The 21,366-nt window shown below is 39.7% G+C and overlaps 1 protein-coding gene across 1 annotated transcript; it reads right to left on the bottom strand.

Moving 5' to 3' along the window:
• Window positions 1–10,673: 10,673 nt before the first annotated feature.
• LOC137099600 (transient receptor potential cation channel subfamily V member 6-like) lies at window positions 10,674–20,312 on the bottom strand. Its single transcript, XM_067476649.1, has 17 exons — window positions 20,093–20,312; window positions 19,829–19,985; window positions 19,627–19,724; window positions 19,420–19,542; window positions 18,510–18,650; window positions 17,903–18,001; window positions 16,220–16,395; window positions 15,986–16,132; window positions 15,794–15,873; window positions 15,570–15,705; window positions 13,988–14,074; window positions 13,604–13,680; window positions 13,289–13,454; window positions 13,111–13,177; window positions 12,736–13,004; window positions 12,518–12,624; window positions 10,674–11,621 (listed from the first exon to the last, which is right to left on the bottom strand). The coding sequence occupies exons 2-17, from the start codon at window positions 19,957–19,959 to the stop codon at window positions 11,474–11,476; spliced, it is 2,052 nt and encodes a 683-aa protein (XP_067332750.1). The 5' UTR covers window positions 19,960–19,985; window positions 20,093–20,312; the 3' UTR covers window positions 10,674–11,473.
• Between the last annotated feature and the right edge of the window lie 1,054 nt (window positions 20,313–21,366).

The following is a 21,366-nucleotide window of genomic DNA, read 5'->3' as shown; positions in this document are numbered from 1 at the left end:
GTGCTGATAGCTAATGTACTGTAATTATTATGAATATTAATATGAATTTTTTTTTTAATGGAAAGTCTATGGGAGTGATGTTTAAACTGCAATATCTCAAAAACTACACATGGTAGCATGATGCAGCTTTGTGGGATGCTGTCCCATGATAAAGTGCTCCACATGTTACAGCGTGGGCTCTATAGCGCCACCGTGTGGTCAGATATCAGCATGTTTATGTGCGTTTTTTGACATGCTACTACTCCTACACGCTTACAGCTAGAAACATGGTTCCAACTATAATATGTTAAGTACAGTTAGGAGAGATGATGTATTACTCTGTGGGCTGACAGCTGATGTACAATAATTGTTATGAATATTTGTATGATTTGTTTTTTGCCGTCTATGAGAGCAATCTTCACATGGCTGTATCTCGGAAACTACACGTGATATTGTTATGAAACTTTGACTCATGCTGCCCCATGATGAAATACTTCACATGTTACAGCGTGGGCTCTCTAGCGCCACCGTGTGGTCAGTTATTTAACTCGTTTTTTAATTCAAAAAAATTTTTTTTTTCTTTCTGATTTCACTTCTATATTGTACAGGGCCTTTAGTACTACCACTGGCGGCCGTTCGCGGTACTGCAACTGTTTCGATCTTTTTTTTTAAGCTAATGCAATGACTGACTTGAATGAAACTTTACAAATATGTGCAGGACACTGCCCTAAACACGCGTGTTAAACGTTTATCCACTGGGGGGCGCTATTGTGGGTGTTTTTTTTTTTTGGTATTTTATCCTCAGAACTTCATTAGTGTTGAGAGGGCAAGATGGCAACAGTTGATTCCTTTGGACAGGCTGCCATCTGCTGGAGAGTTGGTGAATAACAATTGAAAACTTCTTCATTGTTTCATGAGCTTTCACTAGTTGTTTAATATTTTAAAAAACTACACATGTTACAGTGTTGCCTGTCGCTTCTACAACTTTCAGAGCTGCAGATTCGGCGATGGCTGCAGCAGGTGCAGCGGCTGGCTTTCAGCAATCACACGCATTTTCTGCAGGAAATGCCCATTCTAGTTATTATTATTATTATTCCGTATTCTTCCGCCCGTTTTTCGGCGTGCTGTAAGTCCTGAATGCTAAAAGCTGCAAACATGGTTCCAACTGTAATATGTTAAGCATGGTTGGGAGAGGTGTGCTATTACCCTGTGTGCTGATAGCTAATGTACTGTAATTATTATGAATATTAATATGAATTTTTTTTTGAATGGAAAGTCTATGGGAGTGATGTTTAAACTGCAATATCTCAAAAACTACACATGGTAGCATGATGCAGCTTTGTGGGATGCTGTCCCATGATGAAGTGCTTCACATGTTACAGCGTGAGCTCCATAGCGCCACCGTGTGGTCAGCTATCAGCATGTTTTTGTGCGTTTTTTGACACGCTACTACTCCTACACGCTTACAGCTAGAAACATGGTTCCAACTGTAATATGTTAAGTACAGTTAGGAGAGATGATGTATTACTCTGTGGGCTGACAGCTGATGTACAATAATTATTATGAATATTTGTATGATTTGTTTGTTGCCGTCTATGAGAGCAATCTACACATGGCTGTATCTCGGAAACTACACGTGATATTGTTATGAAACTTTCAGGAAAGCTGCCCCATGATGAAATGCTTCACATGTTACAGTGTGGGCTCTCTAGCGCCACCGTGTGGTCAGTTATTTAACTCGTTTTTTAACTCAAAAAATTTTTTTTTTTCTTTCTGATTTCACTTCTATATTGTACAGGGCCTTTAGTACTACCACGTGCGCCACCTGGCGGCCGTTCGCGGTACTGCAACTCATTAGTTGTTCAATATTTTAAAAAACTACACATGCTACAGTGTTGCCTGTCGCTTCTACAACTTTCAAAGCTGCAGATTCGGCGATGGCTGCAGCAGGTGCAGCGGCTGGCTTTCAGCAATCACACGCATTTTCTGCAGGAAATGCCCATTCTAGTTAGTGGGAGAGCTGTAAGCACAGCTCTCATTAGTGGGAGAGCTGTAAGCACAGCTCTCACACTATTGAGATCCTTTTCTTTATTATTATTATTATTATTATTATTATTATTATTATTATTATAGCCCGTTTTTCGGTCGCTATCTAGTCCTAGACGGTTTGTCGTAGAAACTTCGTTCCACTTCCTAAACGTAGGTCCCTTTTAGGACAGGGGTGGTATTACTTTTCTCATTAATAACTTTTATAATTTTTATTATATTTCACTTTTTATGAACTTTTTTTCCCATAGAAAATGAATGGAAGGCACTTAAAATTTCCCTTCAACTTGCCACTTTTCATCTGCCTCTTGTGTCGTCATACTTTGGAGTAGAAACTTCATTTAAAGTTTATACGGGTCTAGTCCCTTTCAACTTTTTCTGTGTTGATCAGCTTCTTTCTATATTTTATACTTTTTGAATAATCGCAGTTTTAGTTTTAGGCAACTTTTGGAGCTTTTTCAACTTTTCCATTAGTGTGTATTGCGGAATGTTGGAGCAGCTAGAGTGGGTGACATCACACGCACTCTAACTTTTCAGCTTCCACTTTTAGCAACTTTTTTCCTTCTTTTCCTTCTTTCCTTCAGTCAACTTTAATCTTACATAAACAAACTATACATCAGAATGTAGGTATTTTTGTCTTCTTTCAGTAAATGTAACTCTCATAGTGACAGGACTGACGGTTCTTTCTCCAAGTGTCCAGAAGCAGAGAGAGTGCCGTCAAAACTCCCATTGGAGCCCATTATAACAGAGGTTCTTAAATTCTAATCAAATCACAAACGGGGGGCTGTTTTAATATCGCCACCACGCCTTCATTTTATGGAGTATCTTCAAATAAAGTACATCAGTGTGTTCATTGAAGCCTTTTGTCACTCACAGTTTTTGAATTGTTTCGATAGGACTAATACTTTTTCATATTTTGAGCATTTTGCGAGGCATAGTCTCAGCACTTTTCCAGCCTGCCTTTGCATTTGGCTCACATGACTCAGCAGGCGGGCAGCGGGCAGCAGTCATTGTCATGGTAACGGACACAGCTGCATGACGTCATGTAATCAGCCTCAGAGCTGTGTCCACACACTTTACCTGAGTTTTTCTCCCTCAACATACACAGTGGAGACACACACAGACACACACCCTCACAGACAGGAAATACCCTTTCAAAATAAAAGCCTTTCATAATATTTTATCCACTTTTTAGCATTTAAATGCTAAAATGACTTTGTGGTGAAGTTTCCCTACACACACACCCTCACAGATAGGAAACACACTTTCAGAATAAAAGCCTTTTATCATTCTTATTTTAATTATTTAGCATTTAAATGCTAAAATGAGTTTGTTTTGAAGTCTCCCTACAGTGGACACACAAAGTACCACACAGACACAGACAGGAAACACACTTTCAAATTAAAAGCTCTTTTCAACTTTTTTTTTTTCAACAGTTTTTCAGCATTAAAATGGTTCCTTCATTTCTAAGTAGTTACTTCTAGCTTTTTTCTTTACACTTTAATAGCTTTGCTTCTTTTTTGTTTCTTTTAACTTTGGAAATATTTACCTTTTCCTTTGTTTCTTACTACTTCTTTCCACTTTTGTTAATCAAGTTGTTGCTTTTTCACTTCTTACTTTTTTCTTTACACTTTCAATAGCAACTTTTTACTTTGCTTCTTTTTCTGTTTCTTTACACTTTAAATATCAACTTTTTACTTATTTACTTCCTCCATTGTTACTTTCTACTTTTTTTCTTTTCTGAATTCAACTTTTCCTGGGATTTTGGATTTTTTCTTTTTCTTGTCATCTTCTTCTTTCTCTTTTTGTTTGTATTTATCTCTCTTCAGCGTTTGCGGCTTTGAACGTACAAACGCCTCTGCTCTCAGCAGCTTCTGAGCGGTCGGCCTCTACCGGGCGACTTAACAGCTCTCCCACGTAATTTCCTTGGAAATTGCCTTTTCTAGTTATTATTATTATTATTATAGCTCGTTTTTCGGTCGCTATCTAGTCCTAGACGGTTTGTCGTAGAAACTTCGTTCCACTTCCTAAACGTAGGTCCCTTTTAGGACAGGGGTGGTATTACTTTTCTCATTAATAACTTTTATACTTTTTATTATATTTCACTTTTTATGAATTTTTTTTCTCATAGAAAATGAATGGAAGGCACTTAAAATTTCCCTTCAACTTGCCTCTTTTTAACTGCTTCTTGTAGCTTCATAGTTTTACGTAGAAACTTCATTTAAAGTTTATACAGGTCTAGTCCCTTTCAACTTTTTCTGTGTTGATCAGCTTCTTTGTATCTTTTATACTTTTTGAATAATCGCAGTTTTAGTTTTAGGCAACTTTTGGAGCTTTTTCAACTTTTCCATTAGTGTGTATTGCGGAATGTTGGAGCAGCTAGAGTGGGTGACATCACACGCACTCTAACTTTTTTCCTTCTTTTCCTTCTTTCCTTCAGTCAACTTTAATCTTACATAAACAAACTATACATCAGAATGTAGGTATTTTTGTGTTCTTTCAGTAAATGTAACTCTCATAGTCACAGGACTGACGGTTCTTTCTCCAAGTGTCCAGAAGCAGAGAGAGTGCCGTCAAAACTCCCATTGGAGCCCATTATAACAGAGGTTCTTAAATTCTAATCAAATCACAAACGGGGGGCTGTTTTAAAATCGCCACCACGCCGTCATTTTATGGAGTATCTTCAAATAAAGTACATCATTGTGTTCATTGAAGCCTTTTGTCACTCACAGTTTTTGAATTGTTTCGATAGGACTAATACTTTTTCATATTTTGAGCATTTTGCGAGGCATAGTCTCAGCACTTTTCCAGCCTGCCTTTGCATTTGACTCACATGACTCAGCAGGCAGGCAGCGGGCAGCAGTCATTGTCATGGTAACGGACACAGCTGCATGACGTCATGTAATCAGCCTCAGAGCTGTGTCCACACACTTTACCTGAGTTTATCTCCCTCAACATACACAGTGGAGACACACACAGACACACACCCTCACAGACAGGAAATACCCTTTCAAAATAAAAGCCTTTCATAATATTTTATCCACTTTTTAGCATTTAAATGCTAAAATGACTTTGTGGTGAAGTTTCCCTACACACACACCCTCACAGATAGGAAACACACTTTCAGAATAAAAGCCTTTTATCATTCTTATTTTAATTATTTAGCATTTAAATGCTAAAATGAGTTTGTTTTGAAGTCTCCCTACAGTGGACACACAAAGTACCACACAGACACAGACAGGAAACACACTTTCAAATTAAAAGCTCTTTTCAACTTTTTTTTTTTCAACAGTTTTTCAGCATTAAAATGGTTCCTTCATTTCTAAGTAGTTACTTCTAGCTTTTTTCTTTACACTTTAATAGCTTTGCTTCTTTTTTGTTTCTTTTAACTTTGGAAATATTTACCTTTTCCTTTGTTTCTTACTACTTCTTTCCACTTTTGTTAATCAAGTTGTTGCTTTTTCACTTCTTACTTTTTTCTTTACACTTTCAATAGCAACTTTTTACTTTGCTTCTTTTTCTGTTTCTTTACACTTTAAATATCAACTTTTTACTTATTTACTTCCTCCATTGTTACTTTCTACTTTTTTTCTTTTCTGAATTCAACTTTTCCTGGGATTTTGGATTTTTTCCTTTTCTTGTCATCTTCTTCTTTCTCTTTTTGTTTGTATTTATCTCTCTTCAGCGTTTGCGGCTTTGAACGTGCAAACGCCTCTGCTCTCAGCAGCTTCTGAGCGGTCGGCCTCTACCGGGCGACTTAACAGCTCTCCCACGTAATTTCCTTGGAAATTGCCTTTTCTAGTTTTAATTTGTCTTTTCTCTTGATTTAGTAGTTGGCAAGTAGTTTCCAATTAGTTAATCAGATGGTTTTCTGCTAAAGGTTTTTGCAAGTCTTGCAGGTGGAGCATTTTTACCTTGTCTTGTTGCTAAATAAAGTTTGTGTATGGTTATTCCACCACTGCAACCAGTCATGTCTGAAAATTAGAGTCTCTGTGCCAGCAGCTTTAATGGACTCAGTTTCCACAGTGTGTTATCACCAACTGTGTTTAATATTCTCTGCTTTCCCTGTGGTGCTTTTCCAGAGCACAGGAAGCCTTTTTCTTTTTAAAAACTTAGGTTTTTATGGTTGCAAAAAAAGATTTATGGTACTTATTTTGCATTGTGCATGTGTTGTGATAACTACACCCTCAAATATCAATTTTATTAATATATATTTTGTTTTACTTTGATTGTAATTCTGAATTTGGTATTTTTTTCACTTTTTTAAGTTTAAAGACAGTTTAAAGACAGCCCCCAGGAGACCCTGAGACAGCTGGGTTGTCCAAGTTCATACGCCCAAGGATTAGAGTCAGACGTCTGACTCAAGTGGATTTGAATGGATTTAATGGACAACGGTCCATTAAAGTTGAGTTTTCAAAGTGTGTGTTTTTCTCTTTGTTTGTTATGTTAGCCTTTGTTATCTATTTATCAGACCCCCTGAGATGGTTAGGGTTAGGGCCTAAGGTTCAGGGCAAAGGTCAGGAATTTCCACTCAGGTTTTCTACGCAGTGGGTACAGTGCAGGCGTCTGACTGATCCTTGGGCGTATGACAAAACAGATTATCTATCAATCCAACAGGTATTCAGCATGTCACTAGATCAGCTATCCAACATGGAAATTTTAATTAGCTCAAATTCTTCCACAGTTTTGTCACTTTCTCAATTTGGTATTTTTTCAGTTTTTTTTTAGCTTGGAATCAGATAGACTTAGAGTTGAGGAGATTTCTCTTGTCCTGAGACAGCTGTTTATTGAGCTGGTAGAGGTTTGGATGCCCCTGATGGGAAAAGGTTTTTCAGCCTTTTCCAGAAGAGTGTTTTTGTCATCACTGGGTGAGTTCCAATTGGTTAGGATTAGTCACAAAGAGGAAGTGGTTAGGGTTAGAAAGAGACGATGGTTGAGGGCGCGAAGCTGCAGTTTAAGCAATAGTTTCTTTTTCAATAGAGTCTTTAGGGATAGGCATTATTTTCGGCAGGGTTAGGTTTAGGAAACAAAATATAGAACCCAAATTTGGGCTTATGCACTCGCCATGACACTGCTCCTGATTCCCAGAGTGAATCCCTCCCCCCAGACATCCCTGACCCCAAGTTTGGGTTCCCCCTCCCTGAAAAAAAAATTAATTGGTGCTATATAAATAAAGTTGAATTGAATTCAAAATATTTTTCAGTCAAAGTGTAAATGAGATACTGACCTGATTGAAATGAAGGATTACTGTAAAACAATTACTTTAGAGATACAATGATATAGGGTAAAGTCAAAATGGTCATTTGAGTCGAATGTATACAGTTAGTCCACATAATGAGAAACTGAATCATGACTGAGATAAAATTGTAAGATGATAATGCAAGTTTAAGTAAAATTAGTCCTTTTCACAAGATAGAAACAAAGTTTGCCATAATTTGACAACTTTAAGCAACAAAAGTGCTGAGGCGTGAGTTTGAGACAGGGGTTGTACTTTAAAATTACACTTAAATTACACTCCAAATTATGAACCTTTTCAACTCCAATTATGGAGTTGAAATGATAGTGTTTTACTAATAAGTTTGGCCTCCAAGTCAGAATTATAATTTGAAAAATTTTTGCTAGTGAATCAAAATAATGAGAAACGGAACCATGACTGCAGTAAAATTGTAAGATTCAAAGTTTCAACATTGCTATAAAAAGGTAAGAATACAAGTATATATTTCTAAAATTTTAACTATGAAGTCCTAACAGTTATAAATCAAGTCCAAAGTGTAAAGTTTACAACATACTGTGCCAAATCCTGAGCAAGATAATGTTGGCAAACTAAATCAGAAGACGAGAAACTAAATTAAGGGAAAAATACAAAAATAGTCAGATATGTTAGTAATTCAAAAATCACTAATTTGTAATCACAAATATTTAAAAATATATCACATTCTAACTAAAATGTATAATTTAGAATCCCAGAATTAGTCAAGTTAAAAATTTGATTTCATTCTAAGCAATTGGAGACATTTAAATTTAAAAATGATTCACAATTACAAGATCAAAGTTTATAATGTGAGTTTTAGATAGTGAACATGGCAAAGTGTGTGTGACATATGTCCAACAACAAATTCAGACAGTGGTGGCACATGAAAATATTATCTGAGGTTGGTGGGAGCAGGAACATACTGTAACTCCTTCACACAAGTGCTTTTGTTATTTAAAAACTGACAGAAATGTGGGTGTTCGTGTGATTCAGTCCAGATCTTCTCTGATATCAGCAGGATCAGTTCTCAGACTGTTGCTGATTCCAGCAGATCTCCGTCCCTGATGAGCTGTGGAGCCTCTTGTGAAGGTCAAGTTAGTTTATCAAAGTGCACCGAATCATATTATTTATCAGATGCAGATATAACTTTGCAATTAAATTAAAGAGCATGAAACCTGAGATCAGTCCTTCCTGCCCAGCAGAGACCCCACCCACTTCCTGCTCTCAAACACCTCTGTTTTGCTCTTTATGCTCCATCACGCTCGTGTGATTGTACAAGTTGTTTTAAGGGAGAGTGGTAAAGAAGAAACTGCTCATATTAATTTTAGGCCAGAGTTTGTCAGAAGACATGTGGGACAACTGGAGGAAGGTTTGTTAGTCTGCCTAAACCAAAATTGGGCTTTTTGACCATTAGACGGTCCGACTGTTAAAGAACCAACCGTTGTTCTATGAACAGCCTCTGTAATCTCAGCTGCTAAAGCTTGAAGCTCCTTCAGAGGACTAAAAGGTATCTTGTGGGCCTCCTTCACCAGTCTCATTCTTGTGTGGGACGATATGTTCTACACAGATTTAGACCTGTGCCCCAGACCTTGGAATCCCCAGAGATGCTGGTAAAGGCTCTCACTCACACAGGTTGAGTCATGTCAACTACTCATCGCTACTCATAGAAATTGGATGGGGGACCAAGCTGGCCCTCTGTTTCTAAACTGGCCTGAACAAGATTCATTAGATGGACATTTGACATTGCTATGTAACTAGCTCCATCCTTTGGATGCATATATAACCATGGTTTTATCAGATGTCATATCCCTCTTTAGCAGCATCCCCACCACCAATGCTTTGACAGTCATTTGAAGATTGAGCATCAGAAGTAATTTCAACCCAGATCAGATCTGCTCCATCATAGACTGAACACCTACAGAGGAGACCTACAGTTTTCCCAGTGTCACCTATTGTTGCCGACCTGTAGATGGAGGAAGTGAAGAAGAAAGTGCTCAACTTCTTTCCAGGAGCCGCACCAACCCACTGATTGAGATACAGTATGTAGATTACACCAGGATGAAGGATCCAGGAAGTCCAGGCTTTCACACACCACATAAATGCAGTGGACATTAACATAAAGTTCACCAGGGAAGACACCAAGGACAATAGACTAGCCTTCCTGGACTGTGCAGTTAGACTAGGGACTGGAAAACAAAACACAAAAACAGCAACATGGTGTTAACGGTCCAGTGAAGTGAAGAGTTTCCAGAGTCCTTCACTGAAGACAACAAACAGGCAGTACACAGGAGGATGACCCAGAAAAGGAGAAACAACACCTCAGGACCAGAGGCTCAAACACACAATGAGGACTTTGGTAACCAGGTTACAGGCTGCGTTCTCTGAAAATCTGATTTCTTAAGTGTCATGTAAACAGGAAAGCTGGTTTCTGAAATCGGGGTAAGGGTTTAGGGAAACCTGCTTTCTCCAGGTACATTTCTGTCGGAGAACAGATTTCTCTGCCACGTAAACATGTAACTGGGTTTCTCATAATCTTTCTCTAACTGAGCATATGTGTAACGAAAGGCTGCACACATGAACACAGAGCTGAGTGAAAGAAGGAATGAAAGGATTCATAACGGGGCTAACACAAAGTTTAACTAAGACAAAGTGAATCATAGATGTCTAAATGGTCACTTTCCCCCACATTTTTTTAAAATTCAGGCTGGAGTCTATCCCAGGTGTCATAGGGCAAGAGGTGGGGGCCACCCTGGACAGGTCTCCAGTCTGTTTTAGGGCCAACCCAGAGACACATACACATATACGGGTAATTTAAAGACACCAATTAACCAGCAAGTGTTAAGTGCTTAAATACCTCCACTATAAGTAAAGTGACCACTTCTAATGTTTTACTCAAGTAAAAGTACTTTATACATGCTTTAAACTTTACTTACAGAACAAAAGTACTGCATTAAGAAAACTGTTTTAAACAGCACTAAATCTGATGCTGTTGATAAGATAAATGTCAAAGTTTAGTGCAGCATAACTAACTAAATATAATCCAGCACAATGAATCTGCCATGAATTCTACTTTTACAATATCATTATTTCTCAGTTTTAGGTTGATACTATCAGAAGGTGATAATTCTAATATTGAGGTCAAACTGGTTAGTGGAGTCACACTGGAGAGTATTATAAGAACAGGTGGTTCTAATGTTTTGGCCACCTCATTCATCTTATGGTGGGCAAAACAATTGTACTGTGGTAAAATGGAAAGTACCTCAAAATACATGAGTGCAGTAAATTTACTTTGTTACCTCCTCTGGGTAAGGACTTGATGATCCTTATTTTAATGAACTATATAAACTTTTGTGTGGACTGCATCATACAAACAAAACCTATTCAATTATATCCAGATGGGGAGTGAGCTGTGACACTAAAGAAGAAAAAGATGGATTACACATGTTGGAATACTGTGAAAGGAAACAAGGCAAATTGTTACTAGGTGTAAACATAAGCAAAACACAGAAAGACCCAATGAGATGACAGCTGCCTCTGGAAGTTACCACACATTTATTTTTTATTTAACCTTTATCTTACCATAAAAACCTGGACAAGTCATCATAAAATCAATACACCCAGATCTTTTACAGTGTCTCCTTAATCAGAACTGAATTAATGAAATAGGGAATAAAATTAAAACCAACATTTCTTTAATTAAAATGTAAAAACATTCAACCACCATATGTGAAGTTAAAATATTTAAAAATAAAGTAAAAAACAACAACCATTAAAACCTCATAAAACCCATTTTATGAGCCTACACAGATAAAACAATTCTTGATTTGTATTAAAATGAATAACCATACGTACATGTACACATGTAATCATTACATGTGTACATATGTGACCAGGTCCAGGTTTAAAAACTGGCTGCCTGTCAAACATTTTCGTCTCTAACTGCCTCCAGTGTGAAACAGCTCAGACATGTGATCATGATCTTAGCTTCACACTCACCAACAAACACACAACAATGTAAATTCGGACTCTACAAGCAACATCAGGAGCATTATATTGTTACAAACCCTGTTATGGCTTTAAAACGTAGCTATAGCTGCTCTAATGTTCTTGTCGTCTGCTCCATGTCTAAACCTATAACAGCCTGACAAATCTGATCCCACCCTGTCAGACCCCTGTTTGTGAAACCTGCCTTTGCCTTCACAGCCAATCAGGGGGATTCCTGAGACTGACACCAGGTGTAGAGTCACTCATATCCAGTCCCTGATGTTCTCTTCCATCCTCTTTGGAGAAGGCCTTCATGTACTGCCTTGTCTTTGGTATCACTGGGTCGTCTTTATCCTCAACCCTGTGAAACAAGAAAGCAGCAGTCGCAGCTGATTATTGTAAACTAGCAGTAAATTAAAGGAAAAGGTTTTCTAAACATTTTCTAAATCAACCGTTTCATCCACATCGACTCGTTTCTACTCATGTTTGGTTTGTGGTCAGTCTGCCTGGATTAGTTTGGGCCACGTTTTGGAAGAAAGTAACGTGTCACCTACAGTCTGCAGTTTTTAATAGTTTTTATTTTTTTGGTAACAACAGGAGTTGCCAAAGAAGCTAATGCAGGCTTATTTGCTTTCTTATATAAAGTTAGATGACAAGGCTAATGTCACTCTCATGATCCACGTGAGCCCATCTTGGCTGCACAACAGGAAGTCAGAGCTGCAGCTCTGGGGCATTTTGTCTTTCCTGGAAATTCTGACTGTTTTCAAGTATTCTGTAAATATCAAGCGATAAACATTAAAGTGTGTTGCATTCAGACATGTTGGGTTGTGTTTGCTAATGTAATTGTTGGATGCTAACAGAAATGTAGTTGTAGTTGAGACATTTCTGCTTTAATTGTGACATTTTATGCAAAAGCTGCAAATGTGATCACTTATGTTAATTACGTTTTGACAGTTTCTTTAAAGAAAAGGCAGTGCACTTTTTATTTTTACGTTTTTGCACATTATTCAATTTGTACAAAAACCCAAGTGTAAGAACGATATGTTGTGGTTGGCACCCAATCAGTCTGAGTACATGACCTGTTTGGTGGGTTGTGATAAGTGAACAACCTCGTGTCTCACTGCATGATTATTTTTAGGGAAACAGTGATGTCACTCTACATAGTTTCAGCTTTGTTTTGTTAATTTCTGCTAATTTAAAGGGCTGCTTTCATTTGGAGAACATGTTTCTGTTCCTGTCACTGCACTAGTCTTTTACCTGAGATACCAGCGCTCCTTAAGGCCGTATGCTAGGCCACATATTCCGAGACGGGGCCACAGACGACGTGGCATCCTCCTTTCCAGCATCAAAATCGTGGCCACCACCTGCACCACATCAATAAAACTCTTTCCATGACACATCAATGTGCAGGGACATGAAAGTGTTCTGTACATTTGTGTTTGTATCTTGGACACAAGTCTAAACACGTGTCTCACCTGAGTTCTCCAGAGCTCGTCTCTCTCCTCAGTCACCTTTGAATATGTGTCATTTATCATGACTAACAGCACATTTGTCACAACGATGGCGGCAACCACATTGTAGGCAATATCTACCACATAAAGAATTGCAGCTGAAAGGATGCTTTGGTCCTCGGGTAGATTAATGAAGCTTATATCGACCTCAAACATTGTGAAAAGCGATACAGGGAAACTGCTCCAATCAGGTAAGGCACTGGGGTACTGGGTCATGTCAAACATCCACTTAGCTATGAAAGAAAATAATCAACAACATGGTTGAAATGTCTTATTTACACTTTTTTTTTTAGAAGGTTTATAAAGGACAAAATTTGCTCTTGCTCCAAATGGACTTACCAGTGCAAAAAGCCATGAGTGCAATGGACATCAGCCACATGAACTTCAACATGTCTCCAAACAAAACCTAGGAGGAGATAAAACACAATTTAGCTCAGTCTGAGAACAATTTCTGCATCACTGAGGAGCTTCCATAGCATTATCACCGTGCCCGACTCCAGACCGAGTGGTCACCTACCTTTTGAACCATAATGACAACAGGACCAAGCATTTCAAAACCTCGGGCGAAGAACATGATGTTACACCAGCCCAAAACTAAACACACCGACATGGGTGTAATTTCATCTTGCACCTCAGAAAGTCTGAACACACACAGCAACACGACGAAGAACGCATAGACGATACTGGTGACAAACCAAAAAGACAAAGGTTACAAGTTATTTTGTAGCAGAAGGCCTCATTTTTCCCAGTTAGAAGGCAGCAGTGGCCCAATGCAGTCACGTCATGGGCTAAAGATTGTTTCCAAGCCTTTCACCAGAATGTTATCACTAACAGGATGACGTGGAAGGGGCCTCCCAGAGCTGTCTGGCCAAAGTAGCGCTTTGCTCCCACTCTCAGTATGTCTGGGATCTGTTGGAAAGAAAGACACGGTAATGGGGCATACAGTACATTAGATGTGAAGATGAATCAAGATCATTTCGGCTTGTCCCTTTCAGGGGTCACCACAGCGGAACGTTTTCCGTACATTGATTTGGCATGAGTTTTTTTTTTTTTTGTTACGCCCGATGCCCTTTCTGCCGCAGCCCTTGATGGCTGAGCTTCCCCACCAGGTGTGGTGGGATTCGAACCCGCGGCCTTCGGCATCCCAACCCAGAGCTCTACCCATTGAGACCAGAGCACCCTATATGTGAAGATGAAGCACTATCCAAAAATTCACCTCTAGCAACAACATCGCAACAGCTCCCAGGACGCTGATGATCTCGCCAACCAACCGCAGGCGGTCGCCATGTGTCACATAACTCTCCTGAGACACAAAAAGAAAAAATAAAGCTTGTACTAATATTGAAATCATATTTGATTACTAAATTTACACACAGCTGTGAAAGCAAGGTCTTTGTGGGGTCCACTGGTCAGGCGATGGATGTTTTTATACATTAAATTCTAAATTAAAAACCACAATTATTGCGTTGCAGTTGTATGACTCTGTGAACCAGTCAAGTTGGACTTCACACACTTCAGTTCAGTTCAACCATTACTCTAGAAGGACATTTGTGCCAGATGTAATAAAATTACCTTCAGGCATAACTGAGATAGCGCACTGATGAACATGAGATGGACGTGAGTTAACAGGTGACTTTGAAATTTAGGCCTTTGACTAACAAAATCTAATCAGTTCATCCTGTAGTCCTGGTGGATGCTTGTAGCAACTGTGAAGAAATTCCATCAATATGTTGCTGAGGTATCATGTTCACAAGAATGGGACAGATGTGAGTTCACAGTAACCTTCACCATGGGTGTATAAGCCCCAAAATGTAGTTTATCCTTGAGTCCATCTGGAAATTTGTGGCAAATTTGAAGAAATTTCTTCAAGTTCTTCCTGAGATGTTGCGTTCAAATAATAGGTTGATGAAAAGGCACAGTGACTCTGACATTTCTCTGTTGACCTTCACGATCAAGTCAGTTCATTCTTGAAACATTTTGGTCATTTACACAATATTTGACACATTATTGGAATACTGCGTTCACACAAGTAGCATGGATGGAAGGGACAGATATGAAGTCAAAGTAAGTATGACTTTTGACCTTTAAACCCAAAATGTCTAAACAGATAATCTTTGAGTCCTGTTGGGTGTTGAGGAGACCCCCCGAAGGCATTCCTGTGATATCATGTTCACTAAAATGGACTCAGTTATCTTGACCAGTGACCCTAAAACCTAATCAGTTCATATTTAAGTCCAAGTGGATAATGTGTTCACAAAAATGATATAGCTGTATTGATGGACAACACCAAAACATGCCAAAGGTACACAAAAGAAAAAAAAAAAATTAAACTGGGTTACTGTATTCAACTTCAACATGAAACGTCTGCCTACACCTGCAGTGTTTAACTACAGGACAAAAGTAGATAAAGACTGATTAGCTACATCCCACCATTCTGAGATTTCTCTGTGGTTCTGCATGGGATATAAATGGTCTGAACTTATATAGCGCTTTTCTACCTATTGGCACTCAAAGCGCTTTACACTGCTTCTCATTCACCCATTCACACTCACAACCACACACACACTCATACACTGATGAGGGAGCTGCTATGCAGCTGGCCAACACTCACCAGGAGCAATTAAGTTAGGGTTCAGTGTCTTGCTCAAATTTTCGACATGTGACCAGAGAGGCCGGGGATTGAACCAACAACTGTGAGATTGGTGGACAACCGCTCTACTTTCCTGCGCCACAGTCGCCCCATAACACATTATCTTCTAAGTTTTAAACACCCACAAACAAATGATATCTATACACACATTGAGTCTTTTCTGCATGTAGATGGATTTGTCGTTACTTGGTTGTTTGTAGCCTGGTGGAATGGGCTTCAGAGGACGAAACATGCAACACGCTGTGAAGATGCTGATATACAGCAGATACACAAACAGCAGCACCCTGACACAAGAAAGACAAAACACAGTAAAACAAGGCTGGACGTGTGTACAGTTCATATACTTGACTTCAGATTAACGGCAAACTTTACCTAAAGTAATATTTTCCATACAGGTTCCACTTCAGCCTGACCAGCTGCTTCACAGGAGTCAACTCCAGGATCTTCCTCGCCTGAAAAAACAAAAAGATTTGTTTACATTTTTTCCTATGCATCTAATTATTTTTGTTATTTCTCACAAAATAGTTTGTGACTTCCTCTAAATATGATCAAATAAAATGGTACCTCACTGTGTTTGCTGCACACAACAACCTCCAGCACTGACTTGTTGTCAGCCCATGAATCGATCTCCGTCAGGTCATAGAGGTTAGAGGTCAAAGGGCCCAGACTCCACTGTGTTACCTGCCTTCTATTAACCAGGTGCTGAAATGCCTGAGAAAGACAAAGGGAATCATATATCATGTGTTCCACCTTTCATTCTGGATTTTTACCCTGTGGGTCTTCCCATGCTTTACTCACGACAACATTTCCTTCTTTGGCAGCCAGTTTAAAAGGTGTAAGGCCTCGGAAGTTTGGCACCATATCAAGTGGCACTGAATGTTCCGACTCTGCATCATATTCCATGATCAGGTCAATGACCTGACACGCAGTCATGTTGCTGGGCTGCAGAACCAAAATGTGAAGCAGTGTGTTCCCTAGACAAAAGGAGACACAAGAAGAAAAAACATAAGGATATTTAGAGTCAGAATCAGCTTTATTGGACAAGGATGCTAACAAGCTCCCAAGTGTGAGTGAGTGTGTGTTTATCATTATATGGCAATGGTAGTGGTTGAGTATTATTATGTCCAGTGTATACAGCAGCATGGATATTTGCAATGTAGCAGTGAGTTTGAGGTCATCTGTTAATGAGTGTGATGGTCTGAGGAAAGAAACTGTTCTGATGCCTGGTGGTTTTGACTGATAGAGCACTGTATCCCCTGTCAGAGGGGAGAAGCTGGAAGAGGTTGTGTCCAAGGGGAGAAGGCTCGATGGTGATTTTTTTTGCCTGTTTCCTGGTTCTCGATATGTACGAGACTTGGGCAGCCGAGCACCGATCTGTCTTTCTGCAGTTCTCACTGTCCACTGCAGTCTGTTCTTGTTCTGTTTGGTGGCTGCTCCAAACCAGACTGTGATAGTCAGATGGCCACCCAGCCTGAGGCTGGTTTGCTGGAGGTTGTTAAGGTCTGTTAAAGGGAGGTTTTCCTTTCCACTGTTGCCGAGTGCTTCTCAAGGTGGATTTGTTGGGTTTTCTCTACATATCTGTATCATTAACTTTAATTGAGATGAATTTGTTGTGAACTGGTGCTATATGAATAAACTTGAATTCAATTGAATTCAATTGATAGAGGAGCAATGATAACAGAGTAGAACTGGATCAGGAGCTCCGGTCATAGGTTGAACTCAGCTCACCTCTGCTTAGTTTTTCTGAGTAAAGAGTCCATGTTATTCTCCTACCTCAAATAAACTTTAGCAGCTTGATAGTTGTGTCACTTGAAGTGCAGTCGTTTGTATAGAGAGGGAAGAGCAAAGGGGAGAGGACACATCCCTGAGGTCTACCAGTACTGGTTTTCTGAGTGCAGGAAGTAACTTTCCTATCCTTTCCTGCTTTGTCCTGTTGGTGAGGAAGCTGGTGATCCACTGACAGAAGGAGGGGAGTACAGAGAGCTGGAAGAGTTTGAAGAATAGATTTTCTGTAATGATGGTGTTGAATGCTGAGCTAAAATCCATTAACAAAAGCTGTGCGTATGTCTCTGGGCTGTCGAGGTGGTCCAAGATGTAAGGCAGTCCCATGTAACGGCATCGATTAATGACCGGTTTGCCCTGTAGGCAAGCTGCAGGGGGTCTAGCAGAGGCCCTTTGATGGCTTTCAGGTGGTTCAACACTGGTTCTTAAAGGATTTCATAAGCACAGATGTCAGAGCGATTGGCCTGTAGACATTTAGCCCCATGAAAGTATCTTTCTTTGGGGCTGGAATTATGATTCACTATTTGAAGAGTTAAGGGACTTCACACAGATTCTGTTGAAGAATCTGGGGGGTTTGGCCAGCGCAGGCTTTTAAACAGGAAAGGTTGACTTTATCTGTGCCTGCAAACTTCTGATAAACACACACAAAATAATACAATACTTTTCTTATAGTCATCAATAAGAGACTGAACTTAATACCTTTATAATTGTGAACTCTGGTGCTGGCTCCTGCATTGATTAGCATGGAGACAATGTCCTTGTTCCCAGTACATGCAGCAAAAGACATGATGTGTTCACCTGTTGAGCAAACCAACACGTTTTGTGTGTTACTGAGAACAAAACGTACATTATTTACATGGTAAAGGCTTAAGTCCAAAACAATACCCATGTTTTTGCATATACACTTTAATTATTAGGAACCCTCTGGAGTGTAATCCTGTGTAGGGTTTACAGACATGATCTTAGAGATCCTATCTGGCTCAGAGTCTCCTAGAATCAAAATCCAATTGTGTGGAAAGAACAAAGATGTAAATTGAGCAGAAACCCACACCGGCCAATAAAAGCGAGGTGACTGGGTAACTTCACCAACCTGTTTAAGGCTGAAAGTTGGTAAGACTAGAGACTTTACTGTCATTGTAGTAATAAAATATCAAATTGCACTTTGAATTTTTTGGTGATATTCCCCTCGTGAAAGAAGGAAGTTCTTGAGATTTGCTTTATCTGTGAGTTAAAGGACATATCCTGGTTAAAAATAACTCTAAGGTTCCTCACTGTAGTACTGGAGGCCAAAGTTATAGTCACTTACCATAGTACAGGAGTCCTCGTACTCTTTTCCTGAAGTACAAGCCGGTGGCCCGAGATGTAGCTACATCAGCACCATGAACAAGAAGAAGTTGGACCAGACTGGTGTTCTGGTTGATCACAGCGATGTGGAGAGGAGTGACACCTGGGTCAGAGAAGTTGGACAGTGAAGTTCTGTTCAGATGAAATAATAGTTTGAATTTTGAATAATTAATCACCTAATTAACATGTAAAAACAAACAAAACAAAAAAATGTGTTGGTGGTGAGAAGGTGGCAGTGGCTCAGGATAGAGTAGCCACATATCAACCATAAGGTCGGCAGTTTGAGGCCCGACTCCCCCTGGCCATATGTTGAAGTGTCCATGGGCAAGACACTGAATCCCTGAAACTGCCCTACCCAAGCCACTGCAGTTGTTCGAGCCAGCTCATGTCTGAGAGCATGGTAAAAATTGGGGAAGGTTGTGTCAGGAAGTGTATGTTTTTGAGCCGAATCAACATGCGGACCACGCGATCTGCTGACGTTCACTATGTCCTTTGGCATCTCACATGGGTAATTACTGGACCATATGTGGGCTTTGCAGACATGACTGTAAACGTCCTGACTTACAGTCTGATGATTTGAAATCCTGAGAATTGTCTGAGAATGACAACTATGGGATTGTGACAACCAATGAAAGTTATTCAGCTGCGAAGCCTCACTAACCTGTATACTTGGATCAGTACCTCACACTAGCCTCTACTGAGGCTTTAAGTACAGTAAAACTTTATTTCCATATCCATTCCAGCTTGTGCTGAAAAATGCATAAGCTGAGCTGATTCAGTCTTTAGAAGATTGTTGTTGTTTTCTGACACAATATAATATAGTAAAAAACAAAAAGGAATCTCTAATTCTTGTTCTATGAGTTTATATGAACCTTGGAAAAACTCAGAGGTCATCGGTTCGTTGACAAGCTCAGGAGCTCCGTCCATCAGAGCCACAGCTGCCTCCAGGTTATCGTTCATCACAGCGATGTGAAGCGCCGTCTCTCCAAAACCTCCTATGGCAGAGAAAAACAACTTGATAATACAACTGTAAAATACCTGTAGTATATGTAATATTTAAAATCACAGTTCCACCGCACCTCTCTCATAGATATCAGTGGATGCATGAGTTAACAGATTCTTGATAGAACCAACACTGTTATTTACAGCCGCATAGAAGAGAGGAACATCATTTATGCTGAAGGAAGGACAGAAGGAAAACACCACATTAAACAATATTTACACAGGAACATTTTGACATTGACAAGCAGTGGAAAGTGGTATGTGATAAGAATTTCTTACAGGTTGGAGTAGAGCAGAAACGTCTCATCCAGAACCTCGTTCCATCCTTTCTTGTTCTGAAGGCGAAACCTCAGCTGCTTCCACCAGCGGTTGAGCTTGACTGGAGCCGACGTGACCAGAGATGGAGACATTGATGCCTAATGTTTGACTGGAAAATCTAAATGAAAAGGTGATGAACTCATCATTTAAGCCTTGAACCAAAATGAAATCAAACAAATCAACAAACCAGCAGGACGTTTCTGTTTTCCCCTCACATGAACTTACTGTCTATACGTGGTCCTTAAAGTCGAAATGTGTTTGAAAATAAGTGAAACCCTGTTGCATGAGCATTAAATATGATCCAGCCTTCAGGGAGGAGCAGCAGCAGGTAGAAGACAAACAGTTTGACTCCCCAGAGCTGTCTGCAGTCCTCTATCACCACAATCTGCACGGCCACTATGGAAATACTGCAACATCAGGACAGTCGTTCTAGTGAAGCATTAAGAAAACTGGTTGGAAATGTGCAGGTGTGTGTGGGAACATTGGTTTGGAATTTTTCAAGCTGTTTGTGTTGCATTAGTGGTTGATTTTGTATTAATTAACAGACTTCCTAGTGAAACTTGGATTATGAAATAGGAAGAAATAAGAATAAGAAGATGCAAAGTTAGTCAAACAATACCTGGTAAATATTTTAAGGTGTAGCTGCTGGAGCCAAAATACAACAGAGACAAGAATCAGTCTAAATCCTAGATATGAGACATAGTTATATCTTTGCAGACAGTGCGGAGGCAACAGTGGTTCCGAGTTGTTTGATTCCCGGCTCCTCCTGTGAGTGTGTGTTTGAATGCTTCAGGTACTGATGAGGGATGTGCAGAGCATTAGCCATAGAGAAAAAGCTCCAGCAGCAGCTCATGTGTGATCTTTGCTGTTTAAATACAAATCCTACTCTTCTTCTTCTGTCTCCACGTCTCCCATGTTGCTCCCTGTAAATCCAGATGTTTTAATCATCCCTGGTCACCTGAAATCAACACTCCTCTGTCCGAATAAAGTCATTTGCATAAAGGTTTGTCAGCACTCAGGCTGGTCTCACGGCGTTGGATCCTGGTTGGCGTTGGAACACACAACGTGTCAGCTGTTACATTCGGATGGTTGGTCACAATTTGGCATGAACAACATGAAAGCTTGGATCTATGTTGCCCTGCATCAACAATTCAGGCTGCCAGTGGTTTACTGGTGCAGGGGATATTTTCTTGGTGCTTACTGAGCATCATTTAAATGCCACAGCCTACAGTACCTGAGTTTTGTTGTGATCACGTCCATCCCTTCATGACCTCAGTGGAGCCAGCTTCTGATCAGTTCAGCAGCGTCAATGTGGACTTCACAGTGAAGACAAACATTGAACCCCTTGTTGGTTTGTCCAGTGACATTTCTCATCCATTTTAAACAAACACAACATGCCCGGTGTCAACAAAGAGAGATGGGCTTTGTGCTTATTCTGAATTTATTTGTAGTATTAGGACAATACAGGGAAAACTTTACAACATCTGGGAGATTGAAAC

This window comes from Channa argus, chromosome 15 (assembly GCF_033026475.1).
Source record: "Channa argus isolate prfri chromosome 15, Channa argus male v1.0, whole genome shotgun sequence".
Lineage (NCBI taxonomy): Eukaryota > Metazoa > Chordata > Actinopteri > Anabantiformes > Channidae > Channa > Channa argus.
This window is presented reverse-complemented; position numbering and strand designations above follow the sequence as displayed.